A 23578-nucleotide genomic window follows, 5' to 3' on the forward strand; every position below is an offset into this window, starting at 1 on the left:
GATGGAAAATGGCCTTCAACAAGCATGTGCACGGAAGGCTAACAGAAGAGGCATTGCACAGAGACTCCAGGAAATACTGGAAATCACAAGGGTGGGATGAATAAAGGTAGTGAGTATGTGAGTGAACTGGCATGTGTGCATGAATATGACAGTATTAAGTGTATAAGTGTTTAGTTTTTAAATATGAATATGATTTGAAATGTGTAAGCGATGGCTGCGCGAGTATAAGTGCATAAGTATGAGTTGGTAATTGGTTTGGAATGAGTGAACAAATGTGTGTGTGTGTTTGTGTGTAAGTGATTGAGAGAGTGAATATGACAGTAAGTGTATGCGAGTGACACAAACCATTTATGTAGATCACACTCTGGCATTACCAGTATCTTAGATCTGGAGACCAAAGATTGTGCAGCGCTCAGTGGGTCTATTTCACTTAATTCGAACGTTTTAAAAATATCGCACTTAGAAATCAAAAGGGTTAACATGGCGCCAGTTCATCCAAATGCGTGTGGCACATGTGACATCATTCAGCCTTTGACGCCTATATGGCATGATAGGCATGATTACTCATCCCACCCTTCGGCGTTCATCACTCTCATACTATTTGACGAGGAGCTACTGAAATGGCAATTGCTTTACCAACCTCATTCACTTTTTGTTCCTTTCCCAGCCTTCATGAGCCCTGGCAGTACTAGGGGTGCCAAAGGAAGGGCGGCTGGTGTTTCCTACTAATAGCTAGCTCCAACTGATACCTGTGTCAGTACCGTAAAAACAAGAAAAGCTCAGGGACACCAGCATAGATAAACAAATCAGATGAAGCTACATTATAAAACATGAAGCGTTAGCACATTAGACAGGGATAGACATTCATAAGGGAGCCAACAGGACCAGACAGAGAAGGCTATACTTATAAAGTAGTTCCTCATGCATTTTATTGTAAATACTGGAATGGATGCTGTAGGATACACTCATTGGTTGAACGATGAATACTCCGCTGTTCTGAGCCAAGAAGTGATTCACAAAATATCCAGCCTGTGGCTGAAAGAGGTTGGTTGAAGAAGGCCAATGCTTGAAAGGTGTGGATCCAAATTCCACTCTATGAATATTGTTAGCTATAGGTCAGTGAATCTATAAGAGAAAGTTATTAGCTGTCAAGCAACATAAGCAACATTCTCCATGTAGATGCTCATTACAGGTTGAAGTAGACATTCCTGCAAAGGCCTGGAAACGTGATTTCACTTACTAGGCAGAGAATGCCGTGGGATTCCAGACGTGAATAATGATCCTCAAGTCTTGATCCAAGTGCGATATAAGGAGCCCCTCGAGGGGTGAGAAGTGAGGTTGAATTTCTTTATTCCGGATATGAGAAAAGACCGCAGAAGGAAGCCTTAAGCGAGGGAGGGGAGCATTAATGATGTCCCACTAATACGTACGTTCTGGTTATTTATGTGATGGGAATTCTGCCACTGGCATGGCCACCAGCACTTAATGATTCCCAACAATGTTCCAGACACAACAAGAACGAGACCGGTTTCAACAAACATAAACAAACATAAACTGCATCTCCAACCTTGGCAAATGTAGGTAGTAATTTGTGAGCTTAATCAACTGTGTTTCCTGGTGGAACATTCAGTTGACCAGTTTCAAACAGTTTGTACTACAGTCAAATGCTCGGATATTGGTTTTTGAACAACTATTAAACTGATATAGAAGGAATTCTAGTCGATTCCTGTTGGAGTTTGTAAGCGATTATTCGTGACTAATGGGGTCTATTCACTTAATTTAATATTTCTATATAAGCAGTGGGATTTGCCTTGAGTTTTTGTCCCAGCCATTTATAGGCCACTGCCCAAAATGAAATATACTAAAACTGCACCCAAAAGGAGTCACTTGTAACTGTTCAACAGGTTTTTTTCACCAGGGTAACCTATTTTACCAAAATCTAATCAGAGTCCAGAATACAATCTTAAAAGAAAGCGGGAGTTTCAACACAGTTTGCCACCCGCACAAGCCATGTAATGTAGGATGTTGACAGTACTTGGAGGAAAGTGGAAGGGACTTTATTTTATTTGACTTTACGTGTAAGTATTGTTGGACAAAGAGAGGACAGGACAGCCCAGATACATCTAATAGGTCTTGTCTATTTTGAGAATATCGGATTGCAGTTTTTAGGGTGGTAGGTACCTTGATTGTCAAGTGACATACACTCAGCAAAGGGCTGTGGCATGTTGGTTGGAATGCTAATGAAGATGTCATGAACCCAGTGACCCCCTTTTCAATTTTGTGATGTTCGGACTTGTTCCTCTCCACTCTCGTAATGCATTGCCTGTAAAACGATCTGTAAGGAACAATGTGATGATGAGGTAAGGAGATTAACAAACAAATTTGATCCATCCCTTAGGGATGATGCTTACCACATAAAGTGGTCAAGAAATAGCTGACTGGTGTTGAGAGCATCCTTACTTTGGCTAACGTAGATTGGTATTATGGGCTGAATAAGTCAAAGAATCTATGATGCACAATGGAGTCACAGTACGTCCTTTGCAGCTCACCTGTCAGAAAACAGTCCTTATTTTTAAAGGTACAGAAGAGGTTTAAATAACTCCATGACTTTAATTTTCTCAAAGTCTCTTTTCCCTTTGAACAATGGCTGCAGTCCAATCATCACACAAGAACACATTGTCAAAACGGCCTTCCAGTTGGTCAGTTACATGTAGCATGCTTCAAAAATTTTAAACCAATACAAACAGTTTGGTGAAGTGCTATTCCATTAAAATGTTGTGGTAAAAGTGGCTGCATGTTTGCAGGACACCCTGCAAATCGAAAGGCCAGACAGACTAAAATGTGGTTTGAGTGGAGCAACGAGTCCAGATCATCTTGTGCCACCAAGAGCTCAAAATATGCAATGCTTCCACTTTTAACCTGTCACTAGGCACTCAGGCAGCAGAATGTTTGCAGATGCTCCTCTAAAAAGCAAAACTCCAACAGAAAAAATGCTGCAAGCCTTCTGCACTGCCAGGCACTCAGACAGTGGAATGTTTACAGTCCCTCCTTTACCACCAGGAGCTCAGGCAGCAGAATGTTTACAGTTCCTCCCGCACCACCATGCAAGCAGGCAGTGGAATGAGTACAGTACCTCCTGCACCACCAGGAAGTAAGGCAGCAGAATGTTTACAGTTCCTCCCGCGCCACAAGGCAAGCAGGCAGTGGAAGGAGTACAGTACCTCCTGCACCACCAGGAAGTAAGGCAGCAGAATGTTTACAGTTCCTCCCGCGCCACCAGGCGAGCAGGCGGTGGAATGAGTACAGTACCTCCTGCACCGCCAGGCAGTCAGGCAGCAGAATGTTTACAGTTCCTCCTGCGCCACTACGTGCTCAGGCAGCGGAAATTTTGCAGGTCTGGTGCACCGAAAGAGCAGATGCAGCAGAACAGTTGCTAGTCCTCCTGCACTATCACAAGTTTAGACCGCAGCCAATCATAATTTCAGGTAGTGGGATATTTCCTAGGCCTCACACCATTTCAAACTCAGACAGCAGTATTTGGAGAGCCTCCTGCCTCTTCGAAACTCAACAGTTTGAATGTTTGCACCTTCACACGCTATGGCAGAGGAATGCTTGCACTGTTCCCACAGCATTACCAGCTTGGGTAATGCATTTTTAAAGGAGTTCTGCACCATTATAATCTAAGGACATTTTATATTTTCAGGGATGTCTTCATATGCACCATTGCAACATAAGTACTGCACAATTAGGTGGCCAAATCCTGATAAGGTGGGAGACAAGAATTGTTTACAGTACAGCAGTGCTTACATTTTAAAAGAATAAGTGCTGGTGCCCAAAGATTTGCTCAGATGCCTGCATTGGTGCTATCGAAGGCCAGGGTGCTTAATACCAAGGCTGCGTAATCTTGATTCCACCTCATGCCTTTTTAATCCACGATCAGACACTCCCTGCTATCTCATCCCACTATTGTAGTTTATTTTAAATCCCTGCTTTCTACCTTTGTCGCTTTTTTTCTGTCTTTCTCCTTCTCGTTCTTTCCTTCTGTTGTGTTGTCCTTACTTTTTCTCAGTTCAAAGTCTCTTGAGGTAAGCCAAGCCCCGGTGGGCTCCAACTACAACCACCGGCTCAAATTAGGCGTAAAGTAGTGATAACAGTTGGTCAATGGCCATGGATGAGCTGGGAAACTGCTGGTGATGGATGGAGGGTGCCAATACTAATTGGTGCTTTCAAGGAGTAGCAGAAGGAACTGCGTTTATTAATATGTTATTGTAAAGGTGAATCTGGCAATGTTCACTCCCCTGTAATCTAATTAATTATTCACCATTGCTCTTGTGCAAGTCACCGACTCTCTTTCCCCTTGTTATTAGCTATACTTGTTCAAAATACGACTGTTCCCGAGATCGACTTCGCGTAGGGGGACACACACTCCCCCCAGCTCTTCCATGTCAATATCAATGAATACATGTTAACAACAAATAAGGGAATGCGCGGTGTCTGTTTGGAATACTAGCAGTGAACTTGCATTTGACTTTGTAATACAGAATATTCCCCCTGAACCTCCCCAACAACCGCTGCGTCTGCTGCCTAGCAGTAAATAGATGGCAGGCCCTAAAATCGCTGTGCCTCCTCCAGGGAATGAGGGCTTCTGGGAGGAAATGTCTCATATCCTGAGCCGCTGTATCTTATCTCACCGACCAACCTTCAGTTGCTGCGCTGGGTTAGTTACACTTTGGCCTGGCAGAGTTTGCTTTTGTAAACCCCACCCTAAAAATCCACCAGCAACTACGAGGCTGACTCTAAAAAGGCGTGATTACAAAGGCAGCACGTGATCGCAAACCCAACACTCACTGTTTGCACATACGGGCCCAACCCGTGCATGAAAACCCTCCCACTGCAGGGCCTGCCGAAGAGCAAGTGATTCGTCAGCTTTTGGGCCAGCATCCAAAGAAACCACATTTTCGCAGAGCTCACAAACAATCTGCATAAGGATGCCGGCCGCGTTTACATTTCACTTCTTAACAAGTTTTCGTTTTAAGGCTATATCTTTTTCTGTTGCACTAAATTACATGGAAGCCGAACAGAAATTTCGGTCCACCGGGATGCCTTCACCTATATCCAGGCCAGGGATTACAAGTTACTTTCCTCAGAATGGGGACTAACATACAGACCTGGGAATACCGGATACAATTCCATGTGCTTTTCTCCCCTTCCAGAGGAAATATCGTGCCTAAATGAATACACGTTTACCGCCTACTCAAAGCTTAAACAGGAGGTAAGCGTGTGTGGGCCCTTTTCTCTCTGTCCTAGCAGTTCTGGTTTTACTTCAGATGGGAGAGCTTTTTCTGCTCCCCTCCTGCTGCAGTACTGGGCAGTGGGGCGCAGTAACTGCCCGAAGCCCGGCTATTTTGCCTGGTATCTTCATGACTATAATTATTGGGGAAGACTTTGCAAACCTAATAATTCCAGGCCCAAACACACTGGTAACCTAGTACAGTGGATCCCAACCTTTTGACTTCTGTGGACCCCCACATTATCATTACTGGATCTCGGGGGCCCCCACTCAATCATTACTGGAATCCGGGGACCCCCCACTGAGTCAGTATTGAAAGCTGGGGACCTAATCTGTTATCTCATCTAATTTTCTAAGCAGTCCTGGTCCCCTGAGGAGGCTTTGTGGACCCCATGGAGTCCCCGGACCACAGGTTGGGAACCACTGACCTAGTAGTTGCCCAGAATGGGATACCTTAGTGGAGATACAGCTCTTGATAAATCGCGAGACCAGTGACTGGGCACCTTTGTGGGTCCAACACCAGAAAAGAATCACCGCTGTATCTGGCAAAAAGGTTTAAGCACTGGGTGTGGTGTGCAGTGCAGGTGTGTGTTTTGGCAGTTGTTTGTTACCTCAGTTTCTAGTACATAAGTGTTGTTTGCACTCTGTGTCTGATGCAGGAAGATGTGATAATATGTTATTAAAGCTTATAACATGCAATGTACACACATGGGGTGCTGGGCCATAGCAAATGGAATGACAGGCTAAATGCAAGTAACGAACAAAATAAGAGGAGGAAAAAAGGCAAGTCTTAAGGGCTTTTCGGAAGCTAACATGGTTGACTGTCAATTGGATATAAAGTGGAACTGAGTTCCACAAACAGGGTGCTAGTGTATAGGAGGCTCTGCCACCAAAACAGGATCTTAGGAAAGGAGGAGTTAACCAAGAAACTGAATTAGCAGAGCAAAAGCATCTAGACCAGACATATTTAGGGTGTGGGATATCGATAGGGGAGCTTTTCCACATGAGGGATACTTATAAGGATGACTAACGCAAAGAGTTTTGAAAATCACATACTTATGAAGGGGAGTCAATGAACTATGTGAAGAATGGGAGAAGCATAAGTATCCTCTATCATCATTCTAGCAACTTGATTTTGCGTTTCTTGTAGATTACAGACAAGAGAGCTTTTTTTCCTCAAATAAAATCTGCTGCAGCGGTCTAAACTAGATCCTGCGAGAGAAGATACACAGAGCTGTTTGTATTACTGAGGTAGCAAAGGGAAAAGAGCACAGAGGCGTTGTAGATGCTAAGTACAGGCAGAGTCTACTACAGCAACTTGATTGCCTAACTGTAGTCTTTCATCAGTTGTGACTACCAGACTCTTTCCACCGTAAGGTGCCAGAGGACATGGGTCAAAGACTGTAGGAAAGACAAAGGGAAGGTATTGCAGTTAATTATCACAGACAACGAAGATCTCTGCTGTAACAGTATTTCATTTTAACCATGAGTGCTTATCTAACTATGCACTTTTACTAAAGTGTCTTGTATTGTAAAATTAGTAAAAGAGGAGGTACTCAATGGGATTAGAATTTGGGTATTTTCTGCGTGGGTGTAACTCCTTATTCCAAAAGAATAAACAAATGAGGCTAAAGGTCTTAAGTAAGTGTTAAAGAGTAAAGGAGACAATGGAGAACCCTGAGGGACAAAACAGATCTTTCAAAAACCACAGAATGCAACTGGCCAAAGACGATCTGTTGGAGGCAATGAGACAAGAAGGCTATAAATTATTCCTGAACATCACCTTGTAAGACAATAATACACTGTTGATTAACTAATAGCTGGTGATTCATGGCATTGAATGCTGTGGACAGATCCAGAAATAACACATTAAGTGTTCGTGGTCCATTTGGACCCATAGATGGCCAACCATAGTTCTACAGTTTGGACGAAAATCCACCTTAGAATTGTCAAGAATGTTGTGAGTAAGCTGATGTGCTAATCGACTTAAAAAGCATAGATAAATTGAATCAATCAGTTCTGTGGCATAGAGTCAGTGACTTTAATCAACCTGAAATCTCTAAAAAGAATTACAAATTTGTAGGCCAATTGGCTAATAAGCATTTTGTTACAATTAGAAAAAAAATCCTTATTATGCCTGAGGCTCTACCAGTAAAGGTGATGGAACATAACCGTTGAGGGGTAATATGTAAATTACAATTTACAATGACATGTAAGTAGCTAGAAATAACTTCCGTGTTAGCTAGTGAAGGAGTAGGATAAGCCATCACTCAGGCAAGTGCCTTCTGAATTGGAATTGGAAAGAGCCCGCACCCACCTCATGATCTGATGAAGGAAAACTCTGATGTGCAAGTCTCCACCCGGGACAGCCCTTTGCCTGTTTTAAGCCACGTTTCTGTGACACAGAGGATATCAAGAGTCAATAAACTTAGCAGATAGTTTAATACTTGGGCATGTTTAAGTAAAATAGGTGCATTTGTAAGTGTTATTTACAACAATTGGTTATTATCGGGGAGAGGTGAGGAAGAAGTAGGGGAGATGCAAGTCTTGTTAGGCGAAGACTCATTGCTCTTAAGAGGACAGGAGGGAAAGGCTAACATTTTAAAGAGAGCAGAAATTGTGTAAAGTCTTGAGAAATATGACTAGATGAGAAGTTAAGGGATACCAATTTTTTGCAACTACACCCTAAATCTAGTGTAAGGGAAGTGACAGATTGGCAGCCTAGAAGGTGGCCAAAGATAGAAACATGGATTTTGTTGGTGAAAAGCTCAGGGATAAAAATGGTAGCACAGGACTCAATCAAGCATGGAGTGGCAGGAACAGGCTAGTGTTTTAGCGAACCTTTGGGTGCCAGATAACGTTGGGTATATGATGTATATGATGATAGCATATATATGATAACAGAAGTCTAGGAAGGCCCAGTAGCTTTCCCGTTAAAGTGTGAGTACTGAGTACACATACTGCACAAACTTTACAGTGAATATATATTGAGGTCTTGAGTATATGCCTTGCTGTCTCTGGGTTTGTGATGTGGAGATGATGTCTAATGGTGTCTGATGTGTTTAGTGATGTAAGGACTTCTGGTGAGTATGTGTTGCAGTGCATGCCTGTCTGTTATAAGTGTGTGTGCATTGATGTGCCGATGTTTAATTGTGTCTCTCTAATGTTTGAGTGTCCTGGTATGTGCATATCTTGTGGTTTTCAGGTGTAAGGTTTTGGTGTGTCTGGGTTGGTGGTGTGACAATAGTGATATTCTCCTGACCATCCTTACACATATGATCAATAGCATTGCTTTAACAGGACACATTGAATCATTAGCTTCTAGTAGAACACATTGGCCCGGATTACAAGTAGTTCATGCACAATCACCTGAAGGAGTTATCAGCCACCCTTATTTATCGGTGTGGATCAAGTGACCCCGATCTACCAGCAGGAAAATTCAGCTGGTAAAATCAGTTTGTGAAAGGAATGTATTGCAGTCCGACCTGTTCCCAAGCCCCAACTGATCCTTAGCCAAGAGGTGGGGGAAGTATTTCATATTTCTCCCCTGCTCTCCCCTAAATCTCCCCACCCCTTAGTCCCCCATGCCTCACATAGAAGTCCTGCAGACATTTAGCCTTTGCTCAAAGGTGGTCATATCAAACGGTATTGGAAATTCCCTCTGCATGGAAGTTCTGCATAGCATTCCTCGTAGCACATAATCAGGATCAGCATGCATCTCTGAATGCATTCACACCAATATAATTCAGATTTATTTGCGGTGTCACCCAGCGCTTGCTATTCTTCCCTACTTTTCACAAAGTATGCATTCAGTCTTTTGACTTCTCGTTCATGACTTATGCAGAAGACTCCACTGTCTCATCAGCATCTCCTCACAGGCCCTATTTTACAAACTGTCTCTGATGCATAGATGACTGGATGAGAAACAACTTCCTAAAGCTAGAGCTGTCTAAAACGAAAATCGTGTTCTTAAGCAATGATTTACAAACAGCATCCATTACTCCCTGCACTAGGGTTGGAGCCATCCTCAGCAAACCTCAGTTTACTACTATGATCTCCCAAATACCCTTACTAACTTCTTCCCTCATGTATCTCTCCTTTGACTCATCCCAAACCTCATTTTACTACTACGGTCTCCCTAATTCCTTTCTACAGATTCTTTCCTCCTTCATCTCTCATTTTACGCATCCCAAACATTATCTTACTAGTTTGATCTCCCAATGAACACTTTCTTAATTCTTCCCGCTTCAGTCCCTCCATTATTTTATTAAATCCAACTAACATGTCCACTGCTCAAATTAACTCATATTTCCTTATACCAATCCACCACCAATCCTTTTGGATTCCGGAGTGGTGTGCTACTCATCGAAAAGCACTTTGAAGCCTTGTCAGGGTTACTAAGCACTCTATGAATACAATTACAATTACAAACTCGTAAGGAACATGGAGGTTTGTTTTTTTCTGTCCTGTTGCTGGTTCCTTCCTGTTTCTTAAGTAGTCAAACAGATTTCTCTACTTCGCTAAAAATCTTTTTGGCCTTTTACTAATCACTAAGAATTCACACTGCCACTTCTTAGGCTCCTCAATATTTCAACTCTGCTAACAGCATCCACCTGGCACTTCTAGCGTACTCAATCAAGAGTCCAACGTCTACCAATTGAAGCTGCTAGGACAGTCACAATTAAGCCTTTAAGAAGATATGTAACCAAAAACTTGAATCACATACATCACATTACTTCATGATTAGGCCCAGGAGGCCCCCAGATATGGATCTTGCCCCCCTACAACTCGAATCAAGCACAAGGTAAGATTTGAGACTGTTGTCTTTGGTTTTTGGGTATGCACAGGTCATCTTTATTGACACAAACCATAGCATCAAAATCAATCATCTTAGCTTTGCTAATTCCAGTCATTACAATAAGGAAAACATTTATAATTTTCTTATCACAGGCCCCTTGACAACCAGATGCCTGCTGGGAACTCGCTCCTTCACACCACCATGTAACAAAGGGAGATACCATGTGCTTCCCACTACAAACTGAAACTGTGAGCCTGCACCCCGGATCCAGTGTGAAAATGTCCACGCAGAATGAAGCCTGTCTGACCACCTCAGTGATGTCCTGGAGGTAAAGCTACATAGGTGTATTAACCTTAAAAATTAGCAGTTGGTGGGGCCTGTTCTCACTCCATCCCACATGCATAACAACAACTGCACCCAATGCCCAAAGATGAGAATATGGATGGTGGGAATTTGTGACAGCAGTGCCAGTGTTCTTGCAGGTCTTATTGTTGTGTTAACAAAGAGGGCAAGCCAAGCATGGCATTGCCTTAAAAAGGCAAGCTCTTCCCATGACATCAAGACCCACCGTGACGTATTATCGTGACACCCATTTTCGACCACCTGCAAACCCACAGCACTTGTGAGAAGCAGCCAGCCAGAACCACCCTCGGCTACCTGTGTAATCTCTTCGTCACAACTACTTTGGACCAAAGAGTCTCAAGAGCAGGGAAGGGATAATGATCCATGGAGGCCCCGGGCCTATAGCGACGCACACCCTTATAAGTGGAACGCTTTGATCAAAATTCAAACCTAGCCTGATTCAAGCTATTGAATCTGAAAACGAATCATTAGGGCAGTCGTTTATACCAAGATGGGTGGGCGATCTTTACCTCTGTTGGTCCCACAGTTTTAGAAAAGCCTTGCCCTTAACTTGTTAACTTTTTTCACTGTTAAAATAAATACTAGATCTGTCTTTTTCCATTTAGCACAAGCTGTATGAAATCAAGACGGGCATATTGCCTTACAATATACAAACAGAAACAAACATTTGCTTGTGAGTCAACGAATGTAGCTGTGGTTAGCCCTTGATTTTCCCACAAAATGCAAGACTGGCCAGGTATTTCACAGGACATTCATAATCAGACTTTTGTTTCTGAGGAAAATGCCCCACTTCATCTCCTTTTTAATGGGAATGTTGTTGCCTAGGTAATAGGGTGGCCTAACGGGCTTATATATGCATCACATTCAATTACCCTCCCTGGTTCTCAAACAATAGCAGAGAGTGCAGATGCAGTTGGTTGGCGAATTCTAGCACCTGAAGTCAACGTTCCTTATGCTTCAACAATTAGTCCAGGCATTCTTGTGGTTCTTCCCATTTGGTCTCATCTCAAAATCATCTTTATTGGCATTTTATTGTAAATTACAGCAGATGTTATGACACTATGCATCAGTAGTTGGTTTTAACTTGTTGCTGCATTCATAAAATTGCAAAAAGAACAGATGATGGAAGGAATGCTGAATGAATCAAACATTCACCCCAGTGCTCCCATGCTCACTGTGCCACTGGATTCAAGCTAGCCTGGCTGATGAAGGGTGATACCCTGGAACCGGTCCCAGGATCCTTGTTTCCAGTCCAGGGAGGACCCGGCCTGGCAGTTTGGGCAGGACTGTTCTCATGGGGAGCAGGGTCAAGACTATCTTGCGTATGGGTGGGTCCAAACTGGGGTGCCGTGGTGTGCAAAAAAACAATGGATTAAAACCAGATCTGTGACTGGGGGTGAATGTTTGCATTGTTCAGCATTCCGTACAACATCTATTCTTTTTGCTTTTGTCGCCCTAACTGGGAAGGGTATGCTCAAACGTGGATCCTGTGCTCACCATGACAATGGATTCAAGGTAGCCTGGTTATTGAAGGGTGATACCCTGAAACCTGTCCCAGAATGCTTGTTTGCGGTCCGAGGAGGTCCTGGCCTGCCAGTTTGGACTGGATTGTTCCCATTCAGAGATGGGTCAAGACTGATTTGCATTTGGCAGGGTCCAAACTGGGGTTGCGTGGTGAGCAAAAAATGATAGATTAAACCCAGTTCTGTGACTGGGGGTGAGTGTTTGCATTGTTCAGCATTCCGTCCATCATCTGTTCTTTTGGCGTTCATAAAATGGACAACAGGAGAATTTGTGTTTTTATGTGAGTCGACCATAAACAGTCAAACATCCCCTACACTTGTAAATTATTAAATCTACCAAATTAAGATGAGATAACAAACATGATAAATAAAAAATAAAAGTCCAACAGAAACCTACCTTGCATTGCATTGCATTAGGACAGAACCACTATCTGGGTGTTGCCGCAAAGTGGTAACATAATTGCGCATTTCATAAATGGCATTTCAGGTGAAAAGTGAGAGCATGAGTGCTGCTTTCTTACTAGTGCTAAGTGAGGGTTTGTATACAAACCAGTTATACAGGTGACCAACAATCACAACCCTTAGACAAATTACAGGGAACTATAGTGGCAGTGTCATGATCAGATTTCTCTTTCAGGTTCAGCAGCATTTCATCCCAATCATTAGCTATTGGGTGCTTTCTACAGCCTCTAGCCTCCTCACATCTGAAAGCCTTGCTTTCAGCATCTGCCCACTTTAACATGACTTGATGCCAGGCAAATAACACAGTGGTGACTTAGTCTTCTATTTTATGGTTATTGTTCTTTTTGTTAGGGCAAGGTCCAGAGGGGGCAGTCTATTCTTCTTGGATCGTTTAAGGAGACCCAGAGCACAAACGCCCCAGTTTCTCAGGCTTGTGTGACCAGCGACAGTAGTGAACTTACCAGTAACTTCAGTTCAGAAGCATACCAGGGACTTGCACTCCAATAGCATAAGATGGAGTCCAACTGACCGCGCTGCGCCACCACGACATAAAGCATTTGCGTCAGAAATAAATTCTGTTTATTTTTCTGGGGTGTCTATGTAGAACATTGATCTGAATGCATTTTAATCTTGCATTGTGGTAAACAGCACGTGGGTATGTTAACATCCTGCCCCACTCCTTAGCACACTTTCCCTATTATATTTTCCCATGCATCCAGCAGATCTTGTAGGGATACTTGTGTATGAGTGCCACGCCCCAATATTTCCAGCAAATGCTGTTTTTTTTCATTACCGATCATAAACAGACTTTGTGCACGGGGTATGATTTTGGGGGCTCCATGGGTACCATGTTACCCAGAGAACATTAATGAAAACCCTACAAGCCAAGATTTGGCCCTTGTGAACATCGAATTGCTCCCTGAGTGAATCAAAGGAGAGGAGCTAACCATCCTGTATTGGGATTCCCTATATTGTGAGACCTGCCTCATTCCAACACCTTAAATCTCCAACTGAGTGATGGCTTTGCTGTTTGGCAAGCCAAACAATGGAATAGCTGGTGGGTAAGGTGTTATGTGTATGTTGAGAAATAAGCTTCTTAAAAAGCAATTCAGGACTATATGAAATATTGAAAACTGGCCCGGCTGTGGTTTAGTGCCAAGAAGAACTCGTAGAAGCTATCAAGCTGCACGTGTCCTTTGTCCATGGTAAGCCCACTAAAGCTAAGTTGCCAAATAATAATGCGGGAAGTCTGGGGCTCCCACCCCACCTTATTGGACTGGGAGGTGAAGCTTAACTAACACCACCTGACACCTGTTGTTATGCCATCTAACCTCTCCACGCATTCTATCTAAGTCCTGAAAAAATCATGGGGTGCAATAAAGGGAGATTAGCAAACTAATACAGTAGGCAGGGACGAATCAGCATTTCGGGCAATTCAATGAAAGTAAGTGGACAGTGAACGCAGCAACTGACACCATCAGTGCGAAAAAAAGGAAGATGATCTCAGATTCATGAATTACTGTATCTTGAACAACTGTGCATGCAGTTCAATTCTACACTTTGATATCCAAGGCCTCTTTTCTTCCATTGTGTTTAGTGCACTTTCGTCTAGTACCAACTCTAAAAACTAACACAAGTAGGATTTGTAAAAACAGAAAGTGGGAAATATACAGTTTCCACTACTACCTGTTTCCTTTCATTGATATGTGCAATGTTACCACGTAATACACTGTAGAGTATCACTGCACATACCCTTAGCAGTTTTGTTTTTGTGGTCTATAAAAGAAGACACTTCAAGGCAGAAGTAAAAGAAACTATGTTGTTCCCTTTAGACCTAATGGGAAATAAAATGGTTGAAAATAGAATTTCGTAAGCAATTGTTTGGGGCTGTGTAGCCTGGGTCCCCTTCTACCAATGACCTGCCACCTCTTCTGAAATACATCTTTCCACGTTGGTGCCACTCAGGACTCATCAGCCAATTTCCTGAATCCTTCAGCACCATCAACTCTATTCTATTTTCTGATCGGTCTTTGTGAGACCACTACATTTACTCCCTCACACCTGCTGCAGAATGTTCCCATATACACTCCTTGCAGCCATTAGTATCATCTGCATAGATTCCACCTTGCCTTTGTGGATCTCATATCTGTAACAACATCCTGTACAAATTCAACTGATTCTTATAGTGGCCTAACGCAAAATGATGGGGCCCCCTGCAGAATGTGATGAGGGACTCCGGCGTCTCCCAGATTGCACAAATATTTATTGGTTTTGGACTCACTGAGGGCGTCCCCCACCGACTGGTTGCACTCCCACCCCCTTACGCTGCAGGGGCCCACTTTCCCAAGCGTTTAACTATTTTTTATTCCATGCCATTAAACGCATTTTGCAAGAGATGCAATGGCATGGCTTAGAGGGTGAGAGGGCACCCCCCAAAACAAGGAACCCTGGGGTCCCCCCGCATTGTGGGAGTTGCGGGGGTACTCCATTACACCCCTTGTTTCTTATATAAACACAAACATCTTGTAGAAAATCCATAGGCTATTTATAAGTTACTTTGCTCCTAATGTCATCAATTGATTTCTTAGAGATTTCGAGTATGCCCTAGTCACATTGCTGTCTCTGTCTGTCCTACTACTTTTTCCAAAGCAGCTGTTACAAGAATCATATATGTCTACCCTATAAAAGACCAGGAACAGATTATTCTTACTGTTCACCTTGGGAATTCCTAATCTTACCATAAGAAACTCCAAAAAAATACACTGGTAAAAAACATAGATGTTGTTGCTTGTGAGTGATTACGATCAATTTGTGATTAGTGGGCAGTGGGTGACTTTGAGGAGCATTTTGCCAGAGCCTGCAGTCAGTAACTGAATGATCCAGGGGGCAGTTTGAAAGCTATAGTCCGTAGAACAATAATACACATTGTAAAACACTGTGGTTTGTCCTTCCTCTCGTATGTTGTTGATATGCTGTCACACACATATGCATATCCACTATCCACGGGATTGCTGTGCTTCTATTTTCGAGAATGTACATGGTACAGCTCGTTGAAGAATGGTTGGACGACAGTAGCGACAGAGGCTCAGTCGATACCATTTCAGATCAGCTGCTTTTGGGTCTTAGACGTCTCGACCAGGGACTCATTCCTCCATAACTTTTCAGAATCAGTTCATCTTTGTCAAAAACTTCAAGATTGTTGGAGTGATCCAAGTGGGGATGAATTCCTAATTGGTGGCTCTTTTACAGCTTCTAAATGATGAAGCAATCGAGGAAGCTGATTCTCACACAATCCACAAACAGGACACAGATGAAGTTGGTTGCTAATAAATGCAACTTTTCAGTTATGCAAATGGTCCTTCTAACAGCTTCCCAGGTATGAGATTACACTCCCTTAATGTATCCCAAAGGCATCTGGATGTCTTGCATTTGCACTGAGTGAGTGGGACCCTGTGGTATACATCTTGGATCACCTCACCGTTTGCCATTTAAGTTTATAAGGATATAATGTTATCATGGTATTATGGGCATTTCTACTCACATCGATGACTGCCAAACTAAGATAATATCAATTAAATTGGATTATGAACTTGACCCTCTATGTTTTTGACATAGTACTCAAGGCTATCAGATAGTTTAGGGAGCTTAGCTTGGATACTTACCTAACTCTAATACCTAAATGTAGGTCATACAGTTCTAATGCGGATATTGTTCCAGCACAAATTCACAAAGAATGAATGTTGTTAAGTTGCATTGAGTTAAAGGAAATTATCCATGCCACATCAATTACTGATGTTGTTCCTAAAGACCTAAAAAATGCACAGGTTTTGCTTTTATTAAAAAAACAAATTTAAGGGCCTCATTATGAGTTTGGCGGAGGGGATTACTCCATCACAAACGTGACGGCTATCCCGTGCGCCGTATTATAAATTCCATAGGATATAATAGAACTTGTAATACAGCAGACAGGATATCCGTCACGTTTGTGATGGAGTAATCCCCACTACCAAACTCGAAATGAGGCCCTACATGTGAATGGTCTGGGAAACTACAGGCCAGTATTTCAACTCATCTATATTGCAAAGTTATTAGATTATGCTGTCTTCAATCAAATTGTTGCCTTTGGTGAAGATCAAAGATTAATTCCTCCTACCCAGGTAGGTTTCAGAGCTGGCAGTAGCACTGAATTTGTGGTCACTGTAATGTTGGATAACCTTCAACAATATGCACATTGCAGTAGTGTCTGCTGCCTTTGATACTGTGGATCACAGGGTGCGACTCAAGTGCATCGCTGACTTAGTGGCATTAAAATGGTTTCACAGCTTCCTGTCTGATAGAAGCTTTGACTTGTTTGTCAAGACTAAAGCCCCTAAGTTGTGGAGTACTTCAGGAAAGTGGCAGCAGCATTGTCAGTAGCTCGTAATAGAACTGGTGGCAATGCTGTCACCCGCAGGGGGCACCAGCACCCTCATACTGCGCACTGTCTGCACAGTACGAGAGAGTGCGCAGTACAAGTGCGCTGGCCAGGGGGACCCCTGCACCTGTTCTCTGATAGCCTTTTTTCATAGTGGTGGAAGCGCAGACTAATTCCAGCCAGATTCCAGTTCCTTAACATAAGGATGTTCCGCCCTACCTCACATTCCATACTACCATGCAAATCTCTCTTTAATTCCTTTGTAATGAGCAAACTGGGCTGTTTTCACTGCTCCCTACTGTGCCTTCCACAATACTCTTTCTACCTCAGTGATAAAGTCGTAAAATTCGACACATTGCTCTGTGTTTGCAGTCATTCTTTGATAATTTGTGATGCTATATTTGTTATTTAATAAATTGTTTACAATGGTAAAGGAGAATCACTACTTGCATGTTTTTTTTTTAACTTTCCACAAAACCATCCTAGCCCCCATCTCTGGGACCAAGCAAATTTGGGATAGATTAGAAGACCCTGACATTTTGATCCACCATTGCACACCATACCCTTGCTTTGGTGAGTCCTCTCCCCCATTTCCCTCTCTCGATGAACACTGTGCTTTGCCTACCATCAGCTACTGCTTTTCTCCTGGCATCCCTTTACTCACTTTACCCTTAACCGAGGACCGTGAGCACTCGCCTCCCTACATGTCTATGTGGGTGCATTTAAACCACAACCACCACATCACTCTCTGGCTACCCCCACACGGAACTAACTGAGCTCAAAGACTGTAACCACAAATAATATAACTAACCTGTATCAAATATTGTTCGCAATCCTCTCAACCACAAAGAACCACTAAGAAATTCTGTTATAAACAAGCAAAAATGTAAATAATTTTAAGTGGTCTACAGCCAATGTCTTGTATAATATTTGGGTATCTCATTCATTCCATATCACCCCTATCTGCAGATTTCATATGGACAAGAATCTGAGGTAGACAAAGCGTTTCTGTTCAAAATACTCCTGTTTGATTAATTGGAGAAAAAAAAAAAAAAATCTCAAAATCTGAACAGTGTTAGCATGTAACACACCCTCATTTACCCCAAAGAGAAAGTGTCCTGATTCTTAGAACTGTTTCAATTTGGTCTCACCATTGGTGTAGCCAAATTATGCTCTCCTTTGCAGAATGTGATGAGGGGCCCACAAGTCTCCCATATCTCACAGATATTAATTTGCTTTGGGATGTATGGGGTCTTCTGGAAGGTTTTGGGCCTTCTGAAGAGCAGCCTGCCCCACCCCCCATGCACTACAGGGTACTGCGTTATGCCCTCACGTCATCCCTCATAGTCCTCGAACTATCTCAATAACTCCAGAAACTGCAAGTCCGAGAACTGCACGGAAAATGCTATCCCAGCAGCTCTGCTAAAATACTTATTTCAATTCATTAGGGTCCAGTCCCCCCAGCCTTCCCATCTAAGCAACTTTACCAGATGCTGCCCGGAAGGGACAAGTATTACAATTACTTTAAAAACACACTTGTCCATCTAAATTTCACCAGCCATGGAGCCATTGTGCACCACCCACTACTGTGAAAGGTCCTTAAAATGAACTACAACTTAACCCCAAAAACAACTGCAAAACTAAAACGAGCATTGTCCAAATCTAGTCCACCACTGATATTTTGGTTCATAGCGTGCACAATGAAATCGTGATTGTGCTTCAACAATTGCTTCTCAATCAAATCAAGTAAAGCTCAGCCGGTAGAGTCCAGAGAAAACATACACAAATACAATAGTTTGAAAGCTTCTCAGGTGACCTTGTGTAGATCGTCAATAGCAAGAGGAAAACCATCCCATAGCTTCTGAGCTTGACTAGCCGACCACATGTTACCAATAGCTACGAAGTGATAGAGGCTGGATTTACTTTTTTGTTTATGTAAGGTTTTTATAAAGCATGAACAAAAACCCAAACGTGCTGCAAAAAAATTAGGTCTTCGTTTAACAGCTAAAAATGCACAACTAAACCAGTTCCTATTCAATGAAAAGCCAGGACTTGATCAGCTTCCTAAATTTCAGTTATGACCTTTCGGTTTTAATTTGGGAAGGAACACTTTCACTTTATCCTCCGTTTAGCTCTGCAGGCTCTAGGAGTGAATGTGCAATGCTGTCTGTACTCTACACACCCCTGGCCATTCCCTCGTTTTCTAAAAGCCCGCTGTGGTGAAAGCTCTTTCTCTGTACAAACAGGCACCCTCTGGAACAACCCCGGCTCTCCAGAATAAGGGCCATCAATAGGCACCTAGAATTCAGAGAAGCGATAAAGACATGGTTGTTCCCAAAATGAACTGCCTCTCATGCTGCAAATCGTGCTGGTTATACATGCACTTGCAGCCTGTGAAAATATCCCTCGCACGTTTTCGGACAGCAGTTTGTGAGTACGTCACTGCTACAAGCCTGGAGCACACCTCCTAGCCTGGCAGGTATGTGGGTAGGAAGGCGCTACACAAGTGCAACACTACAACGCAACACGATGCCGCCCAAAGACTATGACATGGGAAGCGTCTGCCCGCGGATAACACCGGGGATACGTCCGCTCGTGATGGATACCAAGCCAGGGTTATTTATCGACGGAAGCTGACTCGAATCACCATTCTGGAGTTTCAGCAAAGTCGCGCTGATTAAGATCTCAACTTTTCGTCCAGGTGGCACACACATTTGCACGGGATTAACCTCAAGAACAGCCACACACACACCAATCGAGTGAAGGAGGTATCTCGGAAGATCACTCCGTTACTTTTACAAAAACAGAGTAAAACGTCTGACAGGGAGGGGCATCCCCCTTGTGACATTACATGACATGTTAAGTTCCCCATTGTCCCGTCCCTCCGCCTTGTATTCGGGCGGAGAGCACCCAAGGACACTGGACTGAGCGCTGCGAGCCTTTTGAGTGCCCATTGAGCGCCACAACTGCCTATAACCGATTTATTCTACTTTCTTTGTTGTGCCGTCACGCAGACAACATTGCTCCCTCCCCCTGTGTTTTCTCATTTTCAATCACAAACTTGGTCTCTTAGGTTGTTTCCCCCACAGTCACACAAGGCCCGTTTACAATTTCAGGAACAAGAAGATACCGTGATTTAAGCAGAATTGCAGAAGTGTGTTTTTTAATCATGTCTCAGCCAAGATTAGAACCCAAGACGTCAGGTTGCAAGGTCAGCAGCTTCGCTGTGAACCACAGCCACATGATTATCTATGAAACCGCACTTCTGCACTATTTGACTCTTTCTCCAGTATGTCTCAATCCAAAGTTTCCGTGGCACGGCAGTCCGGGGGGCTGCACCCTAATTCTGGCTGTCGTTTAGTACCTAACAGAGTGCAAAAGGGCTCGCAGCAGGCTGTTCAATTCCCTGCTCCACTGCGCCCTCTACCTTTCACCTATTACAAGCCGCATGTCGTTCTCTGTGTGCCACTGGCACGAGGAAGCCCCAGGCCTTTCTGGTCACATGTTTCTCTCTCCCTCACCCCACACCTCACTCTTTGCCTGTCTCCCCGCTGCACACACTGGGATACTCATGTGCATCCCTCTCCCATCAAACTACTCCGATGCTTCTGTCTCCTTCTGTCATAGAAGGTATTCAACTCGGATACCTTCTCTCTATTTCACTCCCCCATGACACACCCCAGACACTTTTCTCTGTCTCACTCTCCGATCACACATTTCACAGGCACTTCCCAATGCCTCCGTCTCCCATGAGACACCCCGCACTCCCCTCTGTCTCACTCTCCCATGACACACTCCAGACACTTCCCTCTGTCTCGTTCTCCCATCACACACATCCGTAGCACTTCCCTATGTCCCTCTCTCCCATCACACTCAACCCAATTTACTCACGTTCAAGAAACTTCTTAAAACATGGCTTTTTACTTTATAGACTCACTTAGGTAGGCTACAGCCTTCAGGGAAGTGCGGCAGCGCCTAGATGCCGATGGGCAATTATGCACTTTATAAAATGTAATCTAATATACTTCCTTCAATCTCACTTTCCCATCACCCACATACCTGGCACTTCCCAATGTCTCCCCCTCCCATCACATTCACCTCAATCAGTTCCCTCTGCCTCCGTCTCCCTTTACTCACCTCCGATACCTATCTCTGTCTCACCCCCTATTACACGCATCCCTAGCACTTCCATCTGCCTTCCTATCCCGTCACACTCACCTCAGATACGTCTCTCTCTCCCTATCCCATCACACACCCCTCAGCTTCTTCTGTCTCCCTCTCCCATCACACTCGCCTCATATGCTTCCCCATCTCACTCTCCCATCACACACGTCTCTAGCACTTATCTGTCTCCTTCTCCCATCACACTTGCCTCAGCTACTTTTCTCTGTCTCACTATCCCATCACACATAACACTGGCACTTCCCAATGTCTCCCTTTCCTATCTCACTCACCTCAGATACTTCCCTCAGTCTCACTTTCCCATCACATGCATCAGTGGCACTTCCCAATATCTCCCTTTCTCATCACACTCACCTCAAATACTTCTCTCTTTCTCACTCTCCCATCACACACATCCCTATAATTTCCCAATCTCTCCCTCTCCCATCACACTCACCTCAGATACTTCTTTCTGTCTTCCTCAACACTCATATCAGATACTTTTCTATCTCGCTATCCCATCTCAGACACACGTCAGCTTCTCCTGAGTCCCCCTGTCACCACACACACTCAGCCGGGACACTTCTCTCGGTCTCTCTTTCCCATGACAAACCTCAGAGGCTTCCCACTGTCGCCCTATTCAGTCCCACTCACCTCAGACTCTTCCCTGCCCCACCACACCCTCTTCATGCCCCCCCTCCTTTCCTGCTTTTTCTGCGTCTCCCTTCTTCCCTGCACGAAGGAGGATGAACACCTCCTGTACAGTCAGGTTTGAATTGGGGCAGAAAGTAGACTTGGCCACCAAATTAAAATTGTCCCCATTAGCGAATCAGGTAGCTAAACAGTGACCTACATTTGAAATCAGGGCGCTGTATAATGGTTTTAAGGTGTGGGAGACTGTATGCATTTGCAACCCACATTGACAAATCAGGGCAGGTTCAGACACGTTGTATAGGTGTTTAGCAAGGTGTAGGAGACTGCATGCATGTGTGCTTGCTGCAGGCAATAATTGTTGCAATATCAAAAAATGAACAGTAAAAAACTGCCCACCAGACCATAAAACGGGCCCACAAACAGCCCAAAAAACAGCCCATAAAGTGAACTGTGAGGCTAGCCCTTTGGGCACTGTCAGACTGCCTTTAGGCCGGTCCAGCACTGTGTCCAGTTTTGTCCTCCTTGTGGAGCCCCACAGCTCCGCGAGCCCTCGCCTCTGGGTACCCAGCCTGGCAGTGCCACGTGCGTGAGCTGAACCACAGCAGCGCCCCTGCCCACCTGAGCCTCCACTGAGAGGAGGCAGCTACAGACATTACCTTTCTGGGCTGTGCAGCGCTGACGGCAGCGCACTGCCCTCGGGTGCAGCCTCACACTCTCCCTTAAAAGGGGCACAAATATGTGTGATCCCTCAGGTGGCACTGCCCCCTTTAAAGCGCAGGAGTGTCAACGCCGTGTTGTGGGTTCCCTATAGTCCGGTGACTTTCATAAAAGTGCCATAGGCTTCACTTAACATGCCTGAGCTTCCCTTTCCATCCCGAGTATTGTGGTGTAGCCATTATACAAACACCCTCCCTTATTTGACAACAGCGCCTCGTTTAGGCGCCGGAGCCTCCTTTTAATGCGTTTGAGGATGTATCGAAGTCGTGTGTCCCCGTGTGAGAGCGCTGTATCTCGAATTCAAGGCGCTGGGACATCCCTGTGAGCACTACACCCTTCACGGCAGCCTCCCTCAGAAGTGGCATGTCACCCCCTTCATTTGACTGCACCTCCCTTAAAGTGCTGCGTGCCCACAGTAATGCCCCGGAATCCCCCATCTGAAGAGCCGGAGCTGTAATGCGAGCCTCCCTCACGGTTCTGGAGCGTCCCTTTGAAGGGGGCGAGCATCCCCCCAAAAGGGCCACTGCCTGCGGAGCGGGGTAGGGGCTAGCGGTGGGCTCTCACTCACCCCAGGGTGCTGATGAAGCCGCTGACGGATCCCTCGGCGTACAGGGAGACGATGTCTCCGATGTGAAGGAAGCTGGACATCTCGTTCATGGTGAGGCCGGGCTGTTCCCGCACTGCTGCTCCCGGTGCCTGCTTCCACGCACCTCACACCATGTGCCAGGGTTGCCGGTCGGCTTGTAGGGGGTGCCCGGGGCCTGGGCCTAGGACAAGCCGGCCACTTTCTCTGGCCCGGTCGCAGGTGAGCTCCGCAGTGTCTGGAAAGCCCCCGCTGCAGAAGTTTAGTTTGCTCTTTTTGGTTCCCTTCCTCTGCCTGGGCTCCCGCTGCCTCCCCTGCTACCTGCACCAATGCAATGCAACCAGGAAGCCGAGCAGCCACAGCATGCAAATGTACAGCGTGGGGAGGGCTGCAGACCGCACCTCTCTGCACTTACACACCCTCTGTCCCTCCCTCCCGATCCGCTCCAGCTATCCCACGCCCCACTGCTCCGTGCCCTGCTCTGGTGCAATCAAACCTGCCTCTCTTCTTCACTTTCAGTGCTGCTCTGTGGCCCCGGGTCCGTCTTTCTCCCGTCTTTCTTTTTCTTTCTTTCCCTTTCATCAGGAATTATCAGGAGATTATAATAATGCTA

At 44.6% G+C, this 23578-nt stretch overlaps 1 protein-coding gene across 1 annotated transcript in view; it reads right to left on the reverse strand.

Moving 5' to 3' along the window:
* Positions 1–23315, reverse strand: part of ITPR3 (inositol 1,4,5-trisphosphate receptor type 3) — a 467836-nt gene extending 444521 nt beyond the window's left edge. Inside the window, exon 1 of the mRNA XM_069238858.1 lies at positions 22951–23315. Within this exon, the coding sequence (XP_069094959.1) occupies positions 22951–23039 (89 nt within the window). The 5' untranslated portion in view covers positions 23040–23315. The remainder of the gene's footprint in view (positions 1–22950) is intronic.
* Positions 23316–23578: the final 263 nt, after the last annotated feature.

This window comes from Pleurodeles waltl, chromosome 6 (assembly GCF_031143425.1).
Source record: "Pleurodeles waltl isolate 20211129_DDA chromosome 6, aPleWal1.hap1.20221129, whole genome shotgun sequence".
Taxonomy (NCBI): domain Eukaryota; kingdom Metazoa; phylum Chordata; class Amphibia; order Caudata; family Salamandridae; genus Pleurodeles; species Pleurodeles waltl.